The 22,487-nt window shown below is 42.9% G+C and overlaps 1 protein-coding gene across 1 annotated transcript; it reads left to right on the top strand.

Moving 5' to 3' along the window:
• The first annotated feature begins 1,256 nt into the window (after window positions 1–1,256).
• Window positions 1,257–21,363, top strand: DCDC2B (doublecortin domain containing 2B). The gene is given in 13 exon segments (XM_040422267.1): window positions 1,257–1,284; window positions 4,610–4,938; window positions 4,940–5,010; window positions 5,293–5,350; window positions 8,294–8,358; window positions 14,141–14,272; window positions 14,362–14,496; window positions 14,617–14,656; window positions 14,831–14,899; window positions 16,833–16,980; window positions 17,066–17,169; window positions 20,585–20,649; window positions 20,740–21,363. Coding segments are annotated over 13 exon segments (1,251 nt in total). The 3' UTR covers window positions 20,747–21,363.
• Window positions 21,364–22,487: the final 1,124 nt, after the last annotated feature.

Raw genomic sequence — 22,487 nt, 5'->3', positions numbered from 1 at the left:
GAAGTATTCCCAAGTGTGGTCATGTGCAGGCGAAGTGATGCCGTCTTTTTAGACAAAACTCATATCTTCTTTAAGGTTCAGGAATGGAAGGGGTGTTCAAGAAAGCTGCATCTCCCCCAATGTCATGCAATATGCGATCCGTCTCCTCCTGGGAGTACATAGAGCCACATGGAAAGTCGGTCTCAGCCATAGTACAAAATAATAAAGTCCAAAGGTAAATGCCGTGCTCAGCCACTGAAGCAATATATCAAAAAAGGAAAGATAGCGGCGGCACTGGAGACAAGCAATGTGGGTGCTATGTCCAAGGATATGGCTGCTTACCCAGATGAACAAAAACGAAGAAAGGACAGCACTCCAGTAGAAAAATATACTGGTCTTTAATCACCCATGCAGATGGCAACGTTTCAGCTCAACAAGAGCCTTTTTCAAGCAATGAACACAGTGTATGCTGGGGGTATATAAAGTCCAAACCCCCATTACATCATAATACAATCAATCAACAATAAAATATACAATTTAAAGTGCAAAAGTGCATATACAATATCCATATGTAGATACAATTGTGTAATACCCATAGGTAAAAGATGCTATAATAATACATCAAAAATACATCTTCTCTTCTCTTTTTCTTTCTTTTTTCTCTTCTTCTCTTCTCTTTCTCTTCTTCTTTTTTATATTCACAGATTTGAATGATGCTGCGGAATCAAGATGTGTGACGTACCCGGTGCACATACATTGTATCCACATGTCCTCACTTGTCTATATGAGTGCTCTCATTGTGACTTGTAATTTTGGTTCGGCCAGTTTTTCATCGCATCTATTTACATTTTGTGTCAGTCCACACTGCGGCATATTGATACATTGTTTGGTTTGTGGGAGATCTAGTGGGTGATCCGGGTGACGTGATCGCGACACCTGTGTTGTGGTCTCCCGCTGTTCGCCCATGGAGGTGGGATCTGTGTTCTTTTTGAGCTACAGAGCCCCTCCTTGCCCCCCCCCCCTTTATATACATGTTGTATAGCACGGCTTGTATTCCCGTGTTGCGCTGTCCTGGTCTATATATGCATGGACATGCGCATACACAGTGGTGGACACAATGACCTTTTGTAATATGGCCGACCGAGCTTCTTGGGCAGTAGTGCGCATGTCCGTGCGCGTGTCTCCCGCAACTATTGTTGGTGACGCATGCCGTGACTGGACGCGGTTGGCGGTCTGCGCACTACCTGTTCCGAACGCCGGTTCTATCGACATGCGACATGTTTGATGCGATGGGACGGCTGCTGGGTATGTCAACACTTTCAATTCCTTTCAATTGCATCATCATCATTCTCATTTCTTGCACTATTGTTTACACCTGTCCCTAATCACCAATTACCTCTCTGTAGGTCATAATATGTACACTATATATTATATTTTTGATGTATTATTATAGCATCTTTTACCTATGGGTATTACACAATTGTATCTACATATGGATATTGTATATGCACTTTTGCACTTTAAATTGTATATTTTATTGTTGATTGATTGTATTATGATGTAATGGGGGTTGGACTTTATATACCCCAGCATACACTGTGTTCATTGCTTGAAAAAGGCTCTTGTTTGAGCTGAAACGTTGCCATCTGCATGGGTGATTAAAGACCAGTATATTTTTTACTTGGAGTGCTGTCCTTTCTTCGTTTTTGTTCATCTGGGGTAAGCAGCAATATCCCTGGACATAGCACCCACATTGCTTGTCTCCAGTGCCGCCGCTATCTTTCCTTTTTTTATATATATATATATATATATATACAGTACAGACCAAAAGTTTGGACACACCTTCTCATTCAAAGAGTTTTCTTTATTTTCATGACTATAAAAATTGTAGATTCACACTGAAGGCATAAAAACTATGAATTAACACATGTGGAATTATATACATAACAAACAAGTGTGAAACAACTGAAAATATCTAATATTCTAGGTTCTTCAAAGTAGCCACCTTTTGCTTTGATTACTGCTTTGCACACTCTTGGCATTCTCTTGATGAGCTTCAAGAGGTAGTCCCCTGAAATGGTTTTCACTTCACAGGTGTGCCCTGTCAGGTTTAATAATTGGTATTTCTTGCCTTATAAAGGGGATGTAGACCATCTAGGTGGCGTTGAGAGAAGTCAGGTGGATACACAGCTGATAGTCCTACTGAATAGACTGTTAGATTTGTATTATGGCAAAAAAAAGCAGCTAAGTAAAGAAAAACGAGTGCCCATCATTTAAGAAATGAAGGTCAGTCAGTCAGCCGAAAAATTGGGAAAACTTTGAAAGTAAGGGCTATTTGACCATGAAGGAGAGTGATGGGGTGCTGCGCCAGATGACCTGGCCTCCACAGTCACCGGAGCTGAACCCAATCGAGATGGTTTGGGGTGAGCTGGACCGCAGAGTGAAGGCAAAAGGGCCAACAAGTGCTAAGCATCTCTGGGAACCCCTTCTAGACTGTTGGAAGACCATTTCAGGGGACTACCTCTTGAAGCTCATCAAGAGAATGCCAAGAGTGTGCAAAGCAGTAATCAAAGCAAAAGGTGGCTACTTTGAAGAACCTAGAATATGACATATTTTCAGTTGTTTCACACTTGTTTGTTATGTATATAATTCCACATGTGTTAATTCATAGTTTTGATGCCTTCATAGTCATGAAAATAAAGAAAACTCTTTGAATGAGAAGGTGTGTCCAAACTTTTGGTCTGTACTGTATATATATATGTATCTACACATAGTGGGTTATGGAGAACTGTAATCTAGTAACACACTGGTGAACGGTGGTGGGAGGGGGCAATTTAACCTTTCTCTGTTACTGCCCCTACAGAGGTCAGGGGTCAATCTCTACTTGGTTGCCGTCATGGTAGATTTATGGAAATTGAATTACCGGTTAGACTTATTTCGGTTTTAATGTCTATTTTTGGTGCAAAGTGTCACATCATAAGCCACGCCGTCTTTCCTGTGGAGACAAGTCCCCTAGGCGGATGCGCAGTGGATTATTATTTCTAGCTAAATTTCTTCATAAATATGTCTTAAATGACGTTCCAAAAATGTCCCAAACTTTGATGCTAATTATGCCTGAATTTAAGCACAGCAACAATAGTAAATGTCGACCAATCTGCCCAAAAAAAAAATTCAATGCCAAATATTTTGGATGGTAGTTGTTCATGTTACAATTATTCCCCTAAGAAATTTCTAAATGGTCTTACAACTGTACATGGAACAAAGCAGCACTTGGATACGTTGGAAAAAATATGGTTGGTGTGCATGATCCAGACCTTTGATCATGGGTGACAACTAGTACAAGTAGAAGGGATCACAGCACACCAACAGATATGCAGAAAATCTGTTTGTCCATTACAACGTTTCATCTTCCATCTTGAAAATATCTCGGGTATAGTATGGTGTGTAGGGAATAAACACATGTTTTGGATATGTGCTGGAATGCTGTGATTCCTTCTGCTTGAACTGACAAATTGAGTGTTCCCCATTCTGCTTGTCAAATGGACATTTCCCTATACAGTGTGATTCTGTCACAGTGATTGGACAGTTTGAGAGAACGTAAGGACACACCCCAAACTGGTAATGCCTAGGTGTCATTTAAGTCATACTTTTCTAAGAGCAGTAAAGGTGGAACGCCACAACATAGAGTCATAAGAATAGATGATCCAGAATTGTTATTACATGGGGAATACAAGTACCAAAACGGACAAGGAGAGATGACAGGTCCTCTTTTAGGCCTCATGCACACAACCATATTATGGAACCGCGTCTTTTTTTGCAGATGAGAATAGACATTTCTATAATAGGGACCGAGGAAAGTGCGGGATGCAACTGACTGGTATCCGTATTTTGCAGATCTGTGGTTTGCGGATCGCAAAACAGCGACATGAGGACTAAAGAGGACCTGTCGCCTCTCCTGATAGATATGTTTAATAACTACTTGCAACGCCCATGTAACAACATTTCTGGATCTTTCTTTTCATAACTCTATGTTGTGCCGTTCCACTCGTCAGTCCCACTATAAATGTATGAATTAATGACACATGCGAAGTTAATACAAGCCACTTACTAATGTATTGGGATTGTCCATATTGCCTCCTTTGCTGGCTGGATTCATTTTTCAATCGCATTATACGCTGCTCATATCCATGGGTTATGGACACTCTGCAATCGAACAGCGGTGGCCTCGCTAGTGGCTGGGACTGTGGGGGCACGCATCTGCACTGCACTGATGGCCATAATCCCTGGAAATGAGCCGTGTATAATGCAATAAAAAAAAAAAATGAATCCAGCCAGCACAGGAGGCAATATGGACAATCACAATACATTAGTAAGTGCCTTGTATTAATTTTCTCTACATTATTAATGGCACTTACTGAAGTGAGACAACTACTTTAAGTAGAACCTGGAGTTATAAGAAAATAGCTCATGGCTCAGCTGTGAGAGCGTAATAACACTATGTGTAATAAGTAGTAGTAGCTCTTGTATTAGAGGCGTGGCGCTGTAACCGGGCACCTTCCTCTCCAGCATTTCTAACCGGTTTTTGTCACCTGGCAACAGAAAAGAGTCACAGTAACTGCATGATCGACAGGAGAGCGCAGATTCCACCTGAATTACACGTCAGATATTTTGTGTAATGACCAAGCTGAGAACATTTTAGTTTCTTTATGCTTATTTTCTCCACTTTTTGGTAATTATTTCTCTTTAAATGAGCTCCCCTTCGGGGTACAGCTGGTTCCGCATGGCAAAAATGTGCTTGTGTTTCGAAATGGCGACCCGTTTCACAGCGGGCGTCGCATGGTTGTGAACGAGAGGCAATTTCAAACATTTGAAGCTTTCTTAAACGAGGTGACTACCTGCATCCAAGCCCCGATAGCTGTACGCAACATCTACACTCCACGCAATGGCCATCGTGTGACCACAGCTCAACGACCTACTGAACAAGGGTCAGTATGTGGCTTGCGCGGGGACGGAAAAGTTCCGAAAACTTGAGTGAGTATCAACATTTACATGATGTATTACGTGTTTTCAGTGAATGTAATTGGAACCTACCCAGTTGTAGGCAGGTCCTTGTAATGTTATGGTTGATCGGTGTGCGTTCTTCTGTACTGATGATAATGACTATATGATGATGATGATAATTACCATCCTTGTAATGTTACGGTTGATCGGTGTGCATTCTTCTGTACTGTACTGATGATAATCACTATATGATGATGAGCTGACCAAATTATCCTGCATCTTTAACCTTATCTGTTTCCCATATTATAATAGTTACCTTCACACTGAGGTTAAGCCGCCTGTGACCACACAAGTCAGAGACAGCCAACAGGTACAATCAGATCCGTTTTTTATGTATTCGTTCTGCTGATTTTCATGTATTTTCACACGTCCTTTCAGAGATGAATTTTTTTTTAAGACAACAGATTTCGCAAGAAAAATAGATAACTTTTCACCCCAAAAAGGCAGTTGAGTCTCATAGATGAGCATCTATCCGTACACCCATGGTGCTTGAATACCGATAGCAGAGGCAACAGATGGTAGGAGCAATATTCCATCCCCCATACTAAACTAGTACCCACGCAGTAACCTATATACCTGGCCTTGCCTAGGTTAGGCTGGGTCACATCACTGTTTTATTTTCTGTTCTTCAGATCCATCAGAAGAGCTGAAAAAAACTAAACGGATCCTGTATTTTAGGCATCTGTTATGCACATTTTGCATCCGTTTTTTTAAATGAAAAAAAAGGCAGTCTAAAAAAAACGGATCTCAGACTGGAAAGGCTAAAATGGATGCAAAAAGTGCATAACGGATGCTCAGGATCCATTTTTTTCTGTTCTTCTGACGGATCAGAAAAATGAAACAGTGATGTTAACCCAGCCTCAGGCATGCTTGTGGGATTGCTCTTATTATGGTGGCTGCTTTGAGCTGGGTTAGCTTTGGGTGGGGTACAGGGTAAACTTGTATAGTGATTGTTATGTTTTGTGTATGTTATGTGTCCGTATTTTGGGTCCGCAAACCTCGGGATCCACAAAAGACTCATACCTTTCGTGTGCATTCTGCACTTTTCTCACTCCCATCAATAAAAATAACTATTCTTGTTCACAGTGTGGAACGGAACATTGTTCTATAATTTGTGGAAAGTCCATATGGATCCACAAAAGATATGTGTACATTGCCGCATAGACAAGAATGGTCGTGTGCTAGCCACAAAAATGCATGAGGCTTAATGCAGCAAGAATAAAGGTTATGTTTTATTAGTGGTTTCTATTAAATATTTTTGAGTTTAGCACCACTATTCTATATATCTAGTCATAACGAGTTCTTGACTGCAGGAAAGTCATGCTGATGTCGCAGTCAATATCTGCAGCCAACTGGCCTCTCTGCTTCTGATGGCCTGGTCCATTTTTATCAATGGGTGGTATCATGCTGACCCTTGAAAAATAGCTCTAGTGGTTTTTGGCCAAGAAATTGGGGAACACATCCTTGACGCCAAGAGTTGTGCTGTTTCTTTGCCAGTCATCTATTTCAAAGTAGGAAATGCATTTTAAATATACTTTATGGCTAAAAAAGGATGTGGACCCCACTCATAAGTATGGAATGCAGGTGTTTCAGCCACACTCATTGCAGGCAGGTACATAAAACCAAGCACAGCCCTAGACAAACAATGCTAGCAATATGGTTCGTACTAAAGAGCTCAGTGACTTTAATGTGGCTCTGTCATAAGAGGTCCACCATTACACGAGTAAGTGAAATTTCTGTTACCTGCACAAATGGTATGTGCTATTAGGCTACTTTCACACTAACGTTTTTGGTGGATCCGGCAGGGTTCAGCCAAAACACTTCTGTTATTGATAATACAGCCATCTGCATCCGTTATCAACGGATCCGGTTGTATTATCTTTAACATTGCCAAGACGGATCCGTCATGAACTCCATTGAAAGTCAATGGAGGACGGATCCGTTTTCTATTGTGCCAGATTGTGTCAGAGAAAACGGATCCGTCCCCATTGACTTGCATTGGGAGTCATGTCTTGCTCCGCATTCCAGGACAGAAAGCAAACTACAACATGTTGCGGTTTGCTCTCCGGTATGGGGACGCAACTAAACGGAACGGAATGCATTTTGGAGCATTCTGTTCAGTTCATTTTTGCCCCCATTGACAATGAATGGGGACAAAACTGAAGCGTTTTTTCCGGTATTGAGACCCTATGACGGATCTCAATACCAAAACTAAAACGCCAGTGTGAAAGTAGCCTTAGTTTGGAAGTATCTAGGAACAGCCCAGAGACAAAGCAGTAGGCCATGCCAACTCATAGAGCTAGGCCGCAGTGCGCTGACTGTGTAGGACATGTAATTATATCCTGAGGATAGCTCTTCAATATCGGGAACCGGACAACTCCTTTAAGCACCTGCATGAGTCATGTCATTTGTCATGTCAAGTGTTGGCTTGAGTGTTGCATGCTACCTCTAGACTCTGGAACAGTACAAATGTGCTCTCTGGAGTGGTGAATCGGATTTCACTACCTGGCAGTCTCCTGGATAAATCTTGGTTTAGCAAATGTCTGGAGAATACTGCCTACGAGAATGCATTGCACCTGCTTGCACCGCAAACAGCGGGTTCGCAACACACGGGGCAATCCGGCCGTGTGAAAAACAGGTTGACCGACCTTACGAACACTGGCCCTGTGAATGGGACCGCAATCTGTGAAATACGGTAAAAATAAGACATGTCCTATCTTTTCCGTATCTTGTGCATTGCATTAATTTCACATGGCCGGTGATTGTGTACTGCGTACCGCTATTTGCAGTCCGCTCATCTGAATAAGCCCTAATATAGTGATGCAATAGTCAGGTGTCCACATCCATTTGGCCATTTGGCCATATAATGTATATAGCATGTACCGTTCTGGGTTACACATGGTTTAGTTCACTGTTGTGTTTCATTTTCTCAGAATCACTTGAACTTTGTAGTCAGGACAAAAATTCCCAGAATGTTCCATTTTCTCAACTACTTCCTCCATACATGACCCCACTACCCTCTCTGCTCGCTGTTCTCAGTGTGCATACCAGGGCTGATCTTCCTCCACTTTGATGAATCAAAAGTTCAGAAGGGAGAGGTGTGTGAATTGGGTCAGCAGGAAGGGTGTTTATCTGGTGTCATGGCATTCAGAGGTGAATGAATGAGGCATTCAGGATGGGCATGCACAAAACATACAAAAATATAATTAATGTTGGCAGAGATATATTCCCACCCTAATCTTTGTTTCCTCAGAACTCTCGCAAGCTAAAAGTCCCAGGCCGCTGGCGGGAAGAATCTCACTTTCCTTGTATAATTCAGTGAGTATATTGTAATAAAGCTGAACATGTTTTTAAAGGGAACATGTCACATTGAATGTGCAGTATTCTTTTTTTAAAATTTAAATCTATATTCATAGTGGGCTTTGCGGTCCAGTGGGTGGTTCTACTCCGTGATTGACAGCTATCTCTGTATGCATGCTAAGCCAGGGAAGGCTGTCAGTCACTGAGTAGGACCATCCACTGGACTCCTAAGGATAGGAACAGCAGTAAATTTAATCAATATTTTACAAGATATACTGAATATTTTCCCACACAACTATATATCAATCAGTTCAGCTCCTCCTGCTCTATAACATGCTACTGACAGATCAGACAGCAAGTTCAACATGACCCAATAAATGTAATCATAGGTGCAATAAAAAATTACATATTATACCACAATAGCTATGCAATGAGCCTGTTAGATAAAGGAAAGTAGGAGGATTACCCATATTGACATGAGATATACAGTGGGGGAAATAATTATTTGACCCCTCACTGATTTTGTAAGTTTGTCCAATGACAAAGAAATGAAAAGTCTCAGAACAGTATCATTTCAATGGTAGGTTTATTGTAACAGTGGCAGATAGCACATCAAAAGGAAAATCGAAAAAATAACTTTAAATAAAAGATAGCAACTGATTTGCATTTCATTGAGTGAAATAAGTATTTGAACCCTCTAACAAAAAAAGACTTAATACTTGGTGGAAAAACCCTTGTTTGCAAGCACAGAGGTCAAACGTTTCTTGTAATTGATGACCAAGTTTGCGCACATTTTAGGAGGAATGTTGGTCCACTCCTCTTTGCAGATCATCTCTAAATCCCTAAGGTTTCGAGGCTGTCTCTGTGCAACTCTGAGCTTGAGCTCCCTCCATAGGTTTTCGATTGGATTAAGGTCCGGAGACTGACTAGGCCACTCCATGACCTTAATGTGCTTCTTCTTGAGCCACTCCTTTGTTGCCTTTGCTGTATGTTTTGGGTCATTGTCGTGCTGGAACACCCATCCACGACCCATTTTCAGTTTCCTGGCAGAGGGAAGGAGGTTGTCGCTCAGGATTTCACGATACATGGCTCCGTCCATTTTCCCGTTTATGCGAATAAGTTGTCCTGTGCCCTTAGCAGAAAAACACCCCCAAAGCAAAATGTTTCCACCCCCATGCTTGACGGTGGGGACGGTGTTTTGGGGGTCATAGGCAGCATTTTTCTTCCTCCAAACACAGCGAGTTGAGTTAATGCCAAAGAGCTCTATTTTGGTCTCATCAGACCACAGCACCTTCTCCCAGTCACTCTCTGAATCATTCAGGTGTTCATTGGCAAACTTCAGACGGGCCTGCACATGTGCCTTCCTGAGCAGGGGGACCTTGCGAGCCCTGCAGGATTTTAATCCATTGCGGTGTAATGTGTTTCCAATGGTTTTCTTGGTGACTGTGGTCCCTGCTAATTTGAGGTCATTAACTAACTCCTCCCGTGTAGTTCTAGGATGCTTTTTCACCTTTCTCAGAACCATTGACACCCCACGAGGTGAGATCTTGCGTGGAGCCCCAGAGCGAGGTCGATTGATGGTCATTTTGTGCTCCTTCCATTTTCGAACAATCGCACCAACAGTTGTCACCTTCTCTCCCAGCTTCTTGCTAATGGTTTTGTAGCCCATTCCAGCCTTGTGCAGGTCTACAATTTTGTCTCTGACATCCTTGGACAGCTCTTTGGTCTTTCCCATGTTGGAGAGTTTGGAGTCTGCTTGATTGATTGATTCTGTGGACAGGTGTCTTTTATACAGGTGACTAGTTAAGACAGGTGTCCTTAATGAGGGTGACTAATTGAGTAGAAGTGTCTAACCACTCTGTGGGAGCCAGAACTCTTAATGGTTGGTAGGGGTTCAAATACTTATTTCACTCAATGAAATGCAAATCAGTTGCTATCTTTTATTTAAAGTTATTTTTTCGATTTTCCTTTTGATGTGCTATCTGCCACTGTTACAATAAACCTACCATTGAAATGATACTGTTCTGAGACTTTTCATTTCTTTGTCATTGGACAAACTTACAAAATCAGTGAGGGGTCAAATAATTATTTCCCCCACGTATATTGTGGTAATGGGAACAGTGCTGGAAGGCGTATATGTCCCACTCAGGTACCTCAGCTGGGTGAGACAGCTAAAATCCAGAGAGCGGCAGTCGTCTCAGCAAAGCATAGTTTACTGAGACAGTTAATTCTGGGCTGTATTTTAGTTGGATTGGCAGATAGGACTAGAAGTGGGATCTGCCAATCCACACCCTTCTAGGACGGGTATTCCCTTCTACCTGAGGTGATCGCAGGTGAGGTCTGCTGTAATCAGGCTGGCATAAAGCACCTCCCAGTATGTCAGTCTGGGGGAGAGAGTGATTTGGAACAGAGGCTCTGAGTGGTCTCAGCCAGGAGGACTGAGGGGTCATGAGGCTATGTGAAGCCTGATCTCTTCCCGGTGTGGACTGTGGGTTGGTGAGCAGACCGACTAAGGCTTGGAGCCTGAGACCTGTGCATAAATCTGTGATTATAGGTGAGACAGGGAAACCATTATATGTATTAGTTAAAGGCCAGCCGGGCAGGTGTTTATTTTGTATTGTGTATGTTTGGGCTGGTGAAAATAAACCGTCATTTTGACTTTTATCCTGGTGTCCGTGAAGATATCTGTGATTGTGACCCTCTGAAAGAAGGCGATCCCTTACAATATATACAGATGAGTCACATTATTATGACCACCAGCTAATATCCAGAATATCTGCTGTGTGCAGCACGGACAGCAGCTAGACGGGCTGAGAGTGACTTAGTAAGGTCTTGTCACAGGTATCTGGAGCTATGCTGACTGCAGTGCATCTCACAGCTGCTGGAGGTTGCATGGGGCGAGATTCATAGAGCGAACATGACGATCTAGGTGATCCTACAGATGCTCAGTTGGGTTCAAGTCTGGGGAATTAGAGGGCCAGGGTAGTACTTGGAAGTTTTGGTTATGCCCCTCCAGCCCATGTTGGATATTTCTAGCTATGTGACATCCCATCCGCCCCAAGTAGGAAAATCAGCATGTATGGGTGTACGTAATCTGGATTCATACCCAAATCGGTTGAGACTGCCTTCCGCATGGACGAGTGCACCCAAAGAATACCACAAAAACATTCCCCAGACCATAACACTCCACCACCAGCTTGTGTTCTTCTAGCTATGGTTGCAGGGTGTTTGTTCTCTGATGTTTCTCTCTTGACACGCCAGCGTCCATCCATTTGATGAAGCAGAAAATGTGACTCATCGGGGAAGGCAAGTCTTTGCCAATGAGCGGGGATCCAATTTCTATACTGGCGTGAAAATTAAAGCCTTTTCTGTCAATGCAATTTCGTTAGCAGAGCAGGGACCATTCAGAGCCCCATACACAGTAAGGTTTGCTGAACTGATGTTTTAGACAAACGTCTGGTAGCCCCCTCTTTCATTTTGGCGATGAGCTGCTTCACTGTAGCATGTCAGTCCACCCTCGAGCACCTTCGTAGCTGTAGAGTAGTTCACCTCTCGCATCAATTGCATGTAGTGCAATGCAGTTTCCACGACACTTATTCACAATGGTGCCATTTGTCCACTAATGATAGACTTTTATCATAGCAGCATGGGAGCAGTCCACAAACTGCCACCCTTGTCCTGAAAGCAAATAATCATCCCTTTTAGCAGCTGTGATAAATCGCCCCTTTTACCCATGACAACAATGAGGGATGTGTGTGTTAGACAGCCTATTGCACAACTTATATACCCACCAAGTCAGCTCATCACACGTAACTTCCCTCATGAGCTTAGGGCTGCCGACGTTGCAGGAAGTAGGAAGTGGTCATATTAATGTATATGTGTATATATAATATATACATACACAAAAATATTTACGCCTCAACATTGAAATTGCAGCACCAAAAAGGAAAGTCGTGGAATTATGGAAATCACAGGATCCCTAAACATGTTAATACAAAAAAATTCTAACAACATTTTCAAAACATCTCGATTTATTCTGTATCGAGTATGAGCACCACACTCAGAAAAACATGTACTAACATGCTTTGGCATGCTATCAGTGAGGTTAATAATGGTTCTGAGCAATGTTCTGCCATGCTGAATTCACTTGAGCACGTAAATCATCAAGATCCACTGCTGGCAGCATCCTTTGCGATTGCCAACCAATGATATCCCAGATGTGCTCAATGGGAGACAACTCCAGAGATGCTTCAGGCTACAGTAGCACGTTTAGGCCACGTAGGCTGCTCACAGTAGCATGAGCAAAATGCAGCCTGACATTGTCCTGTTGAAAAACGGCTCCCAGGACACGTTGGAGAAACGTCCATACCATTGGTTCCACAACCGAACCAATGTAAGGCTGAGCTGTTAGTGTACCTGAAATGATAACTAGGGTCCAGGTACATTATGACTCTTGAATCTTCATGGCATTGCCAACGTGGTTTTTAGACCAATCTCCAGCCATCAATGTGACGAAAGTAGGAATCATTGCTGAAGAATCCTAGTGGAGTGAAGTCAATTGAACACTGGTAGCCCAATGTTGTGCAAATGCAGCGGCTGCCCAGGAGGAGAGATCGAAGGATGAGAGTGGTAGTGGCTCTGACAATAATAAGTTTACACACAGATTACAGTGGCTATCCTCACACCAATGCCGTCCTAGGGCCATGCAGTGGTAGGAAGGAGCACCTTATCTTCCATCGGGGCACACCCTGATGTTGGAGCTCCTGCCTGATGGTGACTGGCAAGCCCTTGGTGTTGGGTATTTTGGTGGGGGGCAAGGCATGAGGGTAAATGCAGGTGCAATGGCCAGCAGATGGTGCTAGAGTCAATAAACAGGCCAGTGGTGGAAAGTAAAAAAGTCTCTCTCTTTACTAAAGTGCAGAATAAGAGTAGTAGTACATCTGACAGTATCACAATACTGTTAAAAGAAAGACATGTTGCTGATGAATCCAAATGGCATGCTGTTTCCGTGGGGAGCTTCTTTCAGAACTTCTGCATTGTAAAGGTCAATGATATAGCCAGTGGCATTGATGTTGCAGTATCTATAGAGTAGATGTGCCAAAGGATGAAAAATAGAGACACATTACATAAGCAGTGCCTTCAATTTAAGATCTCTCTATATTATACCTTAGTTTCAGGAATTATAATTATTTAAATAATCAGGTCTCTTGCATAATTTTCTGACTAGAAAGAATGAAATCCTCAATTAAGAAATTCCGGATGTCAGCTGGCCAGAAATTACCGGCACAGATGGAGGCCAAACATCTAGATCAATATACCACAATTGTATGCATTAAATCCTAGCTTTTAATAACTAAACTTAGCACAGGGTACAAAGTGTGTAAATCAGTGAATACAGGGGTTATCTTCCCATGTGAAAGGTCCCCATTCAGCTGTTATTGCTAGGGTACGCAGGGCGGCTAGTACTGAGTTCCCCTGTAGTGGGGCAGCATAGTAAAGGGATTGTTCTGGACCAGGAAAAAAGATTATAAAGATTGATATTCGTCTTTTAGTTTTAATCTCTGAGCACTACATATACAGTGTAACCATAGCTTCTTTTGTGTAGATTTCCTACTTGTAAGCTTTTACTGCTGTTACTTCTTTTTAGTCAAAATAATTCTAAAAATAATGGCTTTTACTTGATTATTAAAATTTCCATTTTATCATAAAAGTACCCTGGACAGTTGCATCATTACTCTAATCACAACTGTTTCCTCTTATCGGCCAATGTATTAATTTACTACTTTTCTACTTTTGCCAGTATTTTTCGCAATGGAGATCTTATGACACCACCTATCCGGGTTGTTATACCTCCAAGTATCTTGAAGGAGTGGGAGTTGGTCTTAACCTTGCTTACTGAAAAGGCCAACTTATACAATGGAGCTGTAAGAAAGTAGGTGACGACTGTAGGCATGGAAAATGAATGTATCTTCCGATGTCCATTCTGATGTCAATGTTTGATAGGATACTCTGCTTCTTCAGGCTCTGCACTTTAGATGGCGTTTCTATCTCATGTGGAGCTGAGTTGGTGTCTGGAGAATATTATGTTGCTATTGGATCAGAGAAATATAAATGTCTTCCATATGAAGAACTTCTAGGTCCACCTGGAGGAAACAAGTAGACACTTTATTATCATTATTATTTTCATTCATTCATTCTTTCTATCTATCCCTTTTGTTTTGCCTGTTTAGTGTTATTAAGAATATTTACTTGTTTCTTATGTTATGTATCCTTTAGGAATCGCCCTGGTGTTAAGCGCAGGATCGCTAAAATTGTGGTAAGCAGGAGATATCAGCTAACCAATGTTATCCAGTGATAAGCGATACTAAATTAGTCTTTGCATGTACTGTCGGGTTTGTTGTGATTTCTGATGGTTGCGTTACAATTTATAACTTTTTTGTACACTTTCATATTATAAGCCATCTTAAAGTTATTTCTTTTTGCTTGTAAGGAGGGTAAGGTCTATAGCTTATCACAAGATGGCATCAGCAACTCAGCTCTTAATAGCTCTCCAACTCAGGTATGGTTTTTAAGAATGACTTTGCATTCTCAGGAATATTTGTAAACCTATACATTAAAGGGGCCTAAAGGGATCGGAATATCGATGGCCTATCCTCGGTGCTCCCACCAATCAGCTGTTTGAAGAGGCAGCAACACATGTGTGAACACTGCAGTCTCTTCATTGTCTAGATCTGTCCATCTCCCTGCATGCTGTCTACTTAGTAGCATTGGTGAGAATATTGCAACTTCATCTGGTTCACCTGAATGGGATGCAATATCCCACACTGCTGATACTAAGTAGATGATAATCAGGTAAAAGGCAATGCCAACAATGAAAAGGTTTCAGGTTGTGCACAAGCAATGCGGCCTCTTCAACTGATGGGCGGGGCTGCCAAGAATTAGCCCCCAGACGATCTGATGCCAATGAACTATCCTGAGTGTAGGTCATCAATATTCTGAATCATTCAACCCCCTCATCTTGAGAGTTGACAGCAACAGATTCCAAATGCAAATAGCACACCTGAAATGAACTCTGGACCTTTTATCTGCTCATTGTAATTGGGATAATAAGGGAATAACACACACCTGACCATGGAACAGCTGAGAAGCCAATTGTCCCATTACTTTTGGTCCCTTAACAAGTGGGAGGCACATATGCAAACTGTTGTAATTTCCACACCATTCACCTGATTTGGATGTAAATACCCTCAAATTAAAGCTGACAGTCTGCAGTTAAAGCACATCTTGTTTGTTTAATTTTAGAATTGTGTCAATGTCCCAATATTTATGGACCTGGCTGTATGTGGACCTTTACAAAAAGTACTTGAGTACCCCTGATCTACAGTAATACATGAGTAGTGCTGCAGATAAGGAGTCCAGATCACTAGTTTTTATTTTCCTACTGCTCGACATTCCCCCATTGCTCAGCGCTCATAAGTGCGTTGAAATACATTGTCAGGACTGCTATGCATGTGCACATGAGTCCTCTCCATATTGTTAGAACAGCACAGCAGTCTGGACTGTGTATTTCAGAGCAGCTTTGAGAGCTGACAGCGGGGGAACAGGGTGCAGTCAGAAAATAAAAAATTGTGTAGATAATAGTCCCAAGTCGGGGTGACAGATTCCCTTTAAAGGGTTTTTCCGAGACTTTACTACTAATGACCTGTCCTCTGGATAGCTCATCAGTATCTGATTGGTGGGGGTCCGACACCTGAGACACCCACCAATCAGCTATTTGCAAAGGCATTGGGGATTTCAGTAGCTCTGCTGCCTTCTCTCAGTTTAGTCTAGGCCATTTGACGTCACATTCATCGGTCACATGGCATAGGCACAGCTCAGCACCATTGGAGTGATTGGTGCTGGTTGAGCTTTGATACCAAGCACAGATGCTATCAAATGGATGGTGCTGTGATTGGTGAGCAGAGAGAAAGCCGTGGCGCTGATCAGCGGGGGTCCCAGGTGTCGGACCTCCACCGATCCGATACTGATGACTTATCCAGTGGATAGGTCATCAGTAGTAAAGTCTCAGGAAAACCCCTTTAAACCACATAGTGAACACTGTAAAAATAAATCCCACAGAATAATGTTAAAATTGCTGCTTTTTAACACCCCCCCTAAAAATAAAATAATAAAAAGTTATTTAATAGACTAAATATTCCTCAAACTGGTTAAAAAAAACTACAACTTGTCCTGCAAGATTCAAGGTTTTATATAAACTGAAGAAAAAAATGGACTGGAACACAGATGGGTGGAAATGTTACTGGGCCTAAAATTAATTGTCATTAAGGGCCTAAAATGCACTTCAGTCACATGAGTTGTGCACCAACTATAATTACTTTAGATATAAATTCAAAATCTACAATACAAAAGTGACATTTTCAGAAGGGTTTTTCCAATTTTATAACTGTTGCGGGTTAATACTGTTATTGTATCTTCCTCCCTCCTCCCTCCAGGAAGACACCCGTAGGACCTATTCGACAGGTGCAGAACATAAATTTCCGAGCGTCAAACACACTGATGAGGAGAATTCTGTTTTCTATGCTAAACCTGTAAGGGTGCGCCCAACTCGAAAACTAAAGGCTAATGAAAAAGAAAACAAAGGTATTTGCATGTCAAAGTAATTTTCCTTTACACATCTGACATTATGTGCTGATGCACCTAAACTAACAGGAATTATTTTCAATAGATGAAGATGGAGTATTTAAAGTTAAAGAGACACGACATGAATTAGATGGAGCTCAAGAAGTAAAGGAGGATGCACATACAAGGGTAGAGGTTCCAGTAGATCAGGTACAATCGTATAAATGATGTATAACTATGTATCATCTTCTCAGGTATTTTGTACTCCTTTATTACCAGTCCATATGTTATTGACGTGGTCCATGTTTATATTAGGATATATGACATTAAGCTCAGGACCTGCAATCCAGTATGAGGGCGAGCACCATTCTTGTGAACTTGAGCCACTTCATCTGAATGGCCATTGTGTAATTTTACACTTTCCCTAGAGCAGCTGCGGTAGGGCAAATTCGCGGATGACCACAGCTCCAAATCCCTCCCCCCCCTAAATCAGCTGTTTATCAGGGGTGCTGGGAGCAGGAGCTGATGGCCACAATAGATGCTTTCTGAAAGAAGTTGTGTCTGAAGAGCCTGTATAGTTTGAATTCATTGGCTGGTGCATATATTTTAATACCTTCTGTGGTCAATTGAAAGGGGTTGTCCAAGTTATTTTTTTGTTTTTTGTATGTTTAGTACTAAGCAAATGTAAGGGGTTTACAATTCACTTCCTTCATCTACAGTGGCCCTGTTCTTCTAGTTAGCTGACCTTTACATGACCTGTAACCTCAGCTTCTTTCCCTGCTCTGGCACAAGCCTGGGAGAGCAGGGGAACCTCTGTCTGCCTCTGTCGCAGAAAGTCACTGTGAAGGCTGTGCTGGCTGGAGCCACAAGCTATGCCCCCTGCACTGCCCGATCTGCTGGCTGAGCTGTCTGCCCTGTGTCTTCCCTCCCACTGGATTCTTTAGCAAAGTTTAACCCCTTCTACCATCAGCAGCACAGACTCAAGGTTGGAGGCTCTGTCTCAGGTACTGAGAAGCTGCAGAGTTTCCTGAAGAGATAAATGTTGCGCACAGGATCTTCCCTCCCTCCACACCCGGCACACACAGAGCTGATAAAGACTGAATGAGTCCTCTCCTCTGTACTCTTCTGCTGGCTGTGGAAGGAATTCTTTGTTTACAAACTCACAGATTGTTGTTACACGCCCCCACAGCTCTGCAACTACATGTAAAAAAAGGGCCAGAACAGAACTAGGGAAACTAGGGAATTGCAGGGGCGTCGTTAGGTCAAAACATTCGAGGCTTGAGCCCTGGATGTTTTGACCAGTGCCCCGAATGTTATGCTGGCAGGGCCGGCCGCTCTGACTCTCCTGCGCTACTCTACAGCGGCCGCCCCCTCACAGGACAGGAGGATACATTTATAAACTGTAATCCTAATCCGTATCCTGCAGTAACTGAAGTTTAAATCAGCGTTCATCTCATTACTATCTTACACACTCAGCTCCGGAAACATGCAGTGCGGGCGGCGCTCGTTCACTGACGTCACGCGCCTGCTCCTCCCACTAGGCGGCGCAGGCGCGTGACCTCAGTGAGTGAGCACCGCCCGCACTGCATGTTTCCGGAGCTGAGTGTGTAAGATAGTAATGAGATGAACGCTGATTTAAAGTTCAGTTACTGCAGGATACGGATTACTGAGGGGATGATCTGTGGGGTTGCCCAGACGGCTAGGCCCTTCACAGTAGTTATTAACCCCTTTCAGCAGTCCTCCATTCACTGAAAGGGGGACTGCTGAAAGGGGTTAATAACTATTGTGAAGGGGGACTGCTGAAAGGGGTTAATAACTACTGTGAAGGGAGGACTGCTGAAAGGGGTTAATAACTACTGTGAAGGGGGGACTGCTGAAAGGGGTTAATAACTACTGTGAAGGCCCCCCCAGGCGATGGGGGCGTGGCTTCATGGGGTGGGGGCGTGGTTTCACAGGGGCGTGATACAGTGGGCTTGTGCCCCGGATGTTTTCAGACCCTAGCAACGCCCCTATTGCAAACCATCGGATTTAAAGTGGCTTTCTTTTTCTTTTTCTTTTTTTCACATAACTCGGATAACCCCTTAAAAGTCGTACAATGAGGCACTGAAGCACTGCAGCCTGCCAGAGGTGGAGCCAATAGGATTATAAGTTGTTGTGTTTCTAAAGGAAATGTGTTATCAGAAAATCACTTATTGTTTAAATCAAATTTTTATGTTTAACATATTTCAAAGTGGTAAACTAAACTAAACCATTTTTTGTTAACCTGTCCCTAAATAACAGTTTTTGTTATTCTCAGTGGTGTACAGAGTTGACAATTTTATCAATGGAATCTGCGCACATTGCTGCTCCTGCCTGTGCCACCTGGAGGTTTACTAAATGCTGGCATAGCACATGGGTACTCTGTAACCATGTGCTATGCCAGGATTAGCTGAGCGGAGCGGGTCCTGCTTCTGGCTGCTTTGCTAAGCTAAGAGTCCTGCATGTCAGCTTTTAGCTTAGCGAAGCAGCCAGAAGCAGGACCCGCTCCGCTCAGCTAATCCTGGCATAGCACATGGTTACAGAGTACCCATGTGCTATGCCAGCATTTAGTAAACCTCCAAGTGGGCACGGGCAGGAGCAGCAACAGGGCCGTCTTTAATATTGATTGGAGCCTGGGAAAAAATTTACTTGGGCCCCCTGGATCCCGCCTTCCCACACCTTAGCAGGCAATCACTCCCTCCACCACAAAATCCACACATCTGGTAGAGTACACACAAAATCCACACATCTGGTAGAGTACAGTGAATGACTGTAAATACTTCCAGTTCTGAAGACTCCAGCGGCTCAGGATCAGTGCTCTGGGCAGCTGGGCTCAGGCTGGAAGTGGGCACCGCTCTGCAAGAAGGAGACCAGGGCTCGGCTCACCCTAGTGTTACAGTGCACCCCACAGTATGCAGTATAGCACCCTATAGTATACAGCAACCCACAGTATGCAGTATAGCACCCTATAGTATACAGCACCACACAGTATGCAGTATAGCACCCCACACTATACAGTACCCCACAGTATATAGTAGAGCAGTATAGCAGCCCACAGTATACAGCACCCCACAGTATACAACACCTCACAGTATACAGTAGAGCATTATAGCACTCCACCGTATACAGCACCCCAACTATACAAGATACTGCACCCCAACTATACAAGATACAGCACCCCAAAACTATACAAGATACAGCACCCACACGATACAGTACAGCAGTATAGCACTCCCACAATATACAGCACCCACAGTATACAGCCCCCCACAGTATACAGCCCCCCACAGTATACAGTACAGCAGTATAGCAGGAATTTAAATGAATGAAATACAAGTTATACTGAATCTTTTCCCACATAACTACAGTCAGGTCCATAAATATTGGGACATCAACACTATTTTAACTTTTTTGGCTCTATACTCCACCACAATGGATTTGAAATGAAACAAACAAGACGTGCTTTAACTGCAGACTGTCAGCTTTAATTTGAGGGTATTTACATCCAAATCAGGTGAACGGTGTAGGAATTACAACAGTTTGCATATGTGCCTCCCACTTGTTAAGGGACCAAAAGTAATTTTATTTTTTTTTGTTTTGACCACAGAGGGAAGCAGAGATTGTGCCAGAGGAAAATATTTCATGTGAAAAAAAGGAGCACAGCCCAAAGAGGTATGTGCAACAAGTACACGCCAAAAGCAGATTTAACATACATGTGTGTGCTATTTATATGTTCTTCCTCACATTCTTGTCTTTTCTTTAGAAATAAAGTCTGAGACCAGTGACATTCATATTCACTTTCTCACCATTCAGAAACACTGAAGACCTGTATTGGGGTGTATCCTATAATATATACTGTTTGGAAAAATCTTCTGACTTTATACATTTATTCCCATGAGCTAAGTTTTGTAGTTGTTTCATAAGATAGCATGTCTGATATAGTCCCTGTTCTAATATTATTGTGTGGAAGACGATATTGCAGAATTTGCTCCAGCAGGAAGGACGTCTCTGACATATTAAATGTTAACAATTTTTTTGTTGAATAGTAATTAACCCCAATTGCATCCAATGTTTTTCAATAATTAAACAAGGGGTTGAATAACTTCTAACATGTGCCAAAAGCCAGTGCCGGTGTTTGTCTTTTCAGACTTAAAGATTTTTTTTTCTAGTTTATATTTTTGCCGTATCTACAGTCCATAAACACTATGACACTCCAGGAAACCCTGTTGATGACATCATTGGAATTTGGAGGAAAGGGGTCTACAACCCTCCACAAGGTTATTTTTATGAAATGTCCTTTGACAGTGGAGAATTGAATTCCACAGTCATCTCTATGACAGCATCCTTGAGAAATTGCCCTGCCCTGTAGGGACAGGAAAAACATGCATCCTCAGACTTCAGTGTTTTTTCTGTCCCTGAAGAGGGCAGAACCTACAGAAAGCAGGGCTTTTTAGTCCCGAGGAAAAGAAGATGGATCCAGTTGGGGTTTCCGGGGGAAAGCAAAAGAAGTTGGCAAAGCAGTCCCTGCCCTCTTCATAAAACTATATTTAGAATTGGAAAATGCAAATGTGATCGCACACTGCATCCAGCACTCTGCCCTCCATGCTGGATGAGACATTGGTTTATATTTTGGCCAAAGCATAGTAAGCCACTCACCGCGTCAAGGTCGTCTCAATTGAGTGGTCCCTAACTCTTGTTCCTACCTGTTCATGGGCCATGACAGCCACATAAAATCCAGGGAATTTAGAATTGCAATACTTGTTAAGTGTACTCTTTCTTACCCCACTTGTCCTGCTGCGGTTGCAAGTCAGACTCTAGGCCCAGTGGGTTCTGGACCTTGATCCCAAACACCACCAGGTGTTTGTGTGGGTAAGTTCTAGAGAACACAGCCTTATGTCTTATTCACACAGTCAGTGTTCGGTCAGTGATTTCTATCAGGGATTGTGAGCCAAAACCAGTTGTGGCTCTAAACACAGAACAGAGCAGATCTTTCCATTATACCTTATGTCTGTAGGGCTCCTATCCTGGTTTTGGCTCACAATCACTTATGGAAATCAGTACCAAAACACTGAGTGTGAATGAGGCTTGAGTCAGTTGGTTTCAGTGTAAGGCCTCTTGCAATTTGCGGTCCCCAATGCACGGGCAACTTCCGTGCAGCGGCCGGGACAGATCGAGACCCATTTAACTTGAATGGGTCCGTGATCCATCAGCACCGCAAAAAAATAGAACAAGTTCTATTTTTTTGCGATGCGGAGGCACGGACAGAAACACCACGGAAGCACTCTCTAGTACTTCCGTGGGGTTCCAATCCGTGCTTCCGTTCCGCATCTCCGTGATTGCGGACCCATTCAAGTGAATAGGTCCGCATCCGTGATTCAGAGTGCACACGGGCCAGCGCCCGTGTATTGCAGATCCGGCGTATGCGGGCCGCAATACGGCCACAGGGACACAACGTTAGTGTGCAAGAGGCCTAACATACACTCTCCTTAAGAATTATTAGGAACACCTGT

The sequence above is a fragment of the Bufo bufo genome, chromosome 3, assembly GCF_905171765.1.
Source record: "Bufo bufo chromosome 3, aBufBuf1.1, whole genome shotgun sequence".
NCBI classification, from domain to species: Eukaryota; Metazoa; Chordata; class Amphibia; order Anura; family Bufonidae; genus Bufo; species Bufo bufo.
Note: the sequence above shows the minus strand (reverse complement) of the source record. Positions and strands in the feature narration are given on the sequence as shown.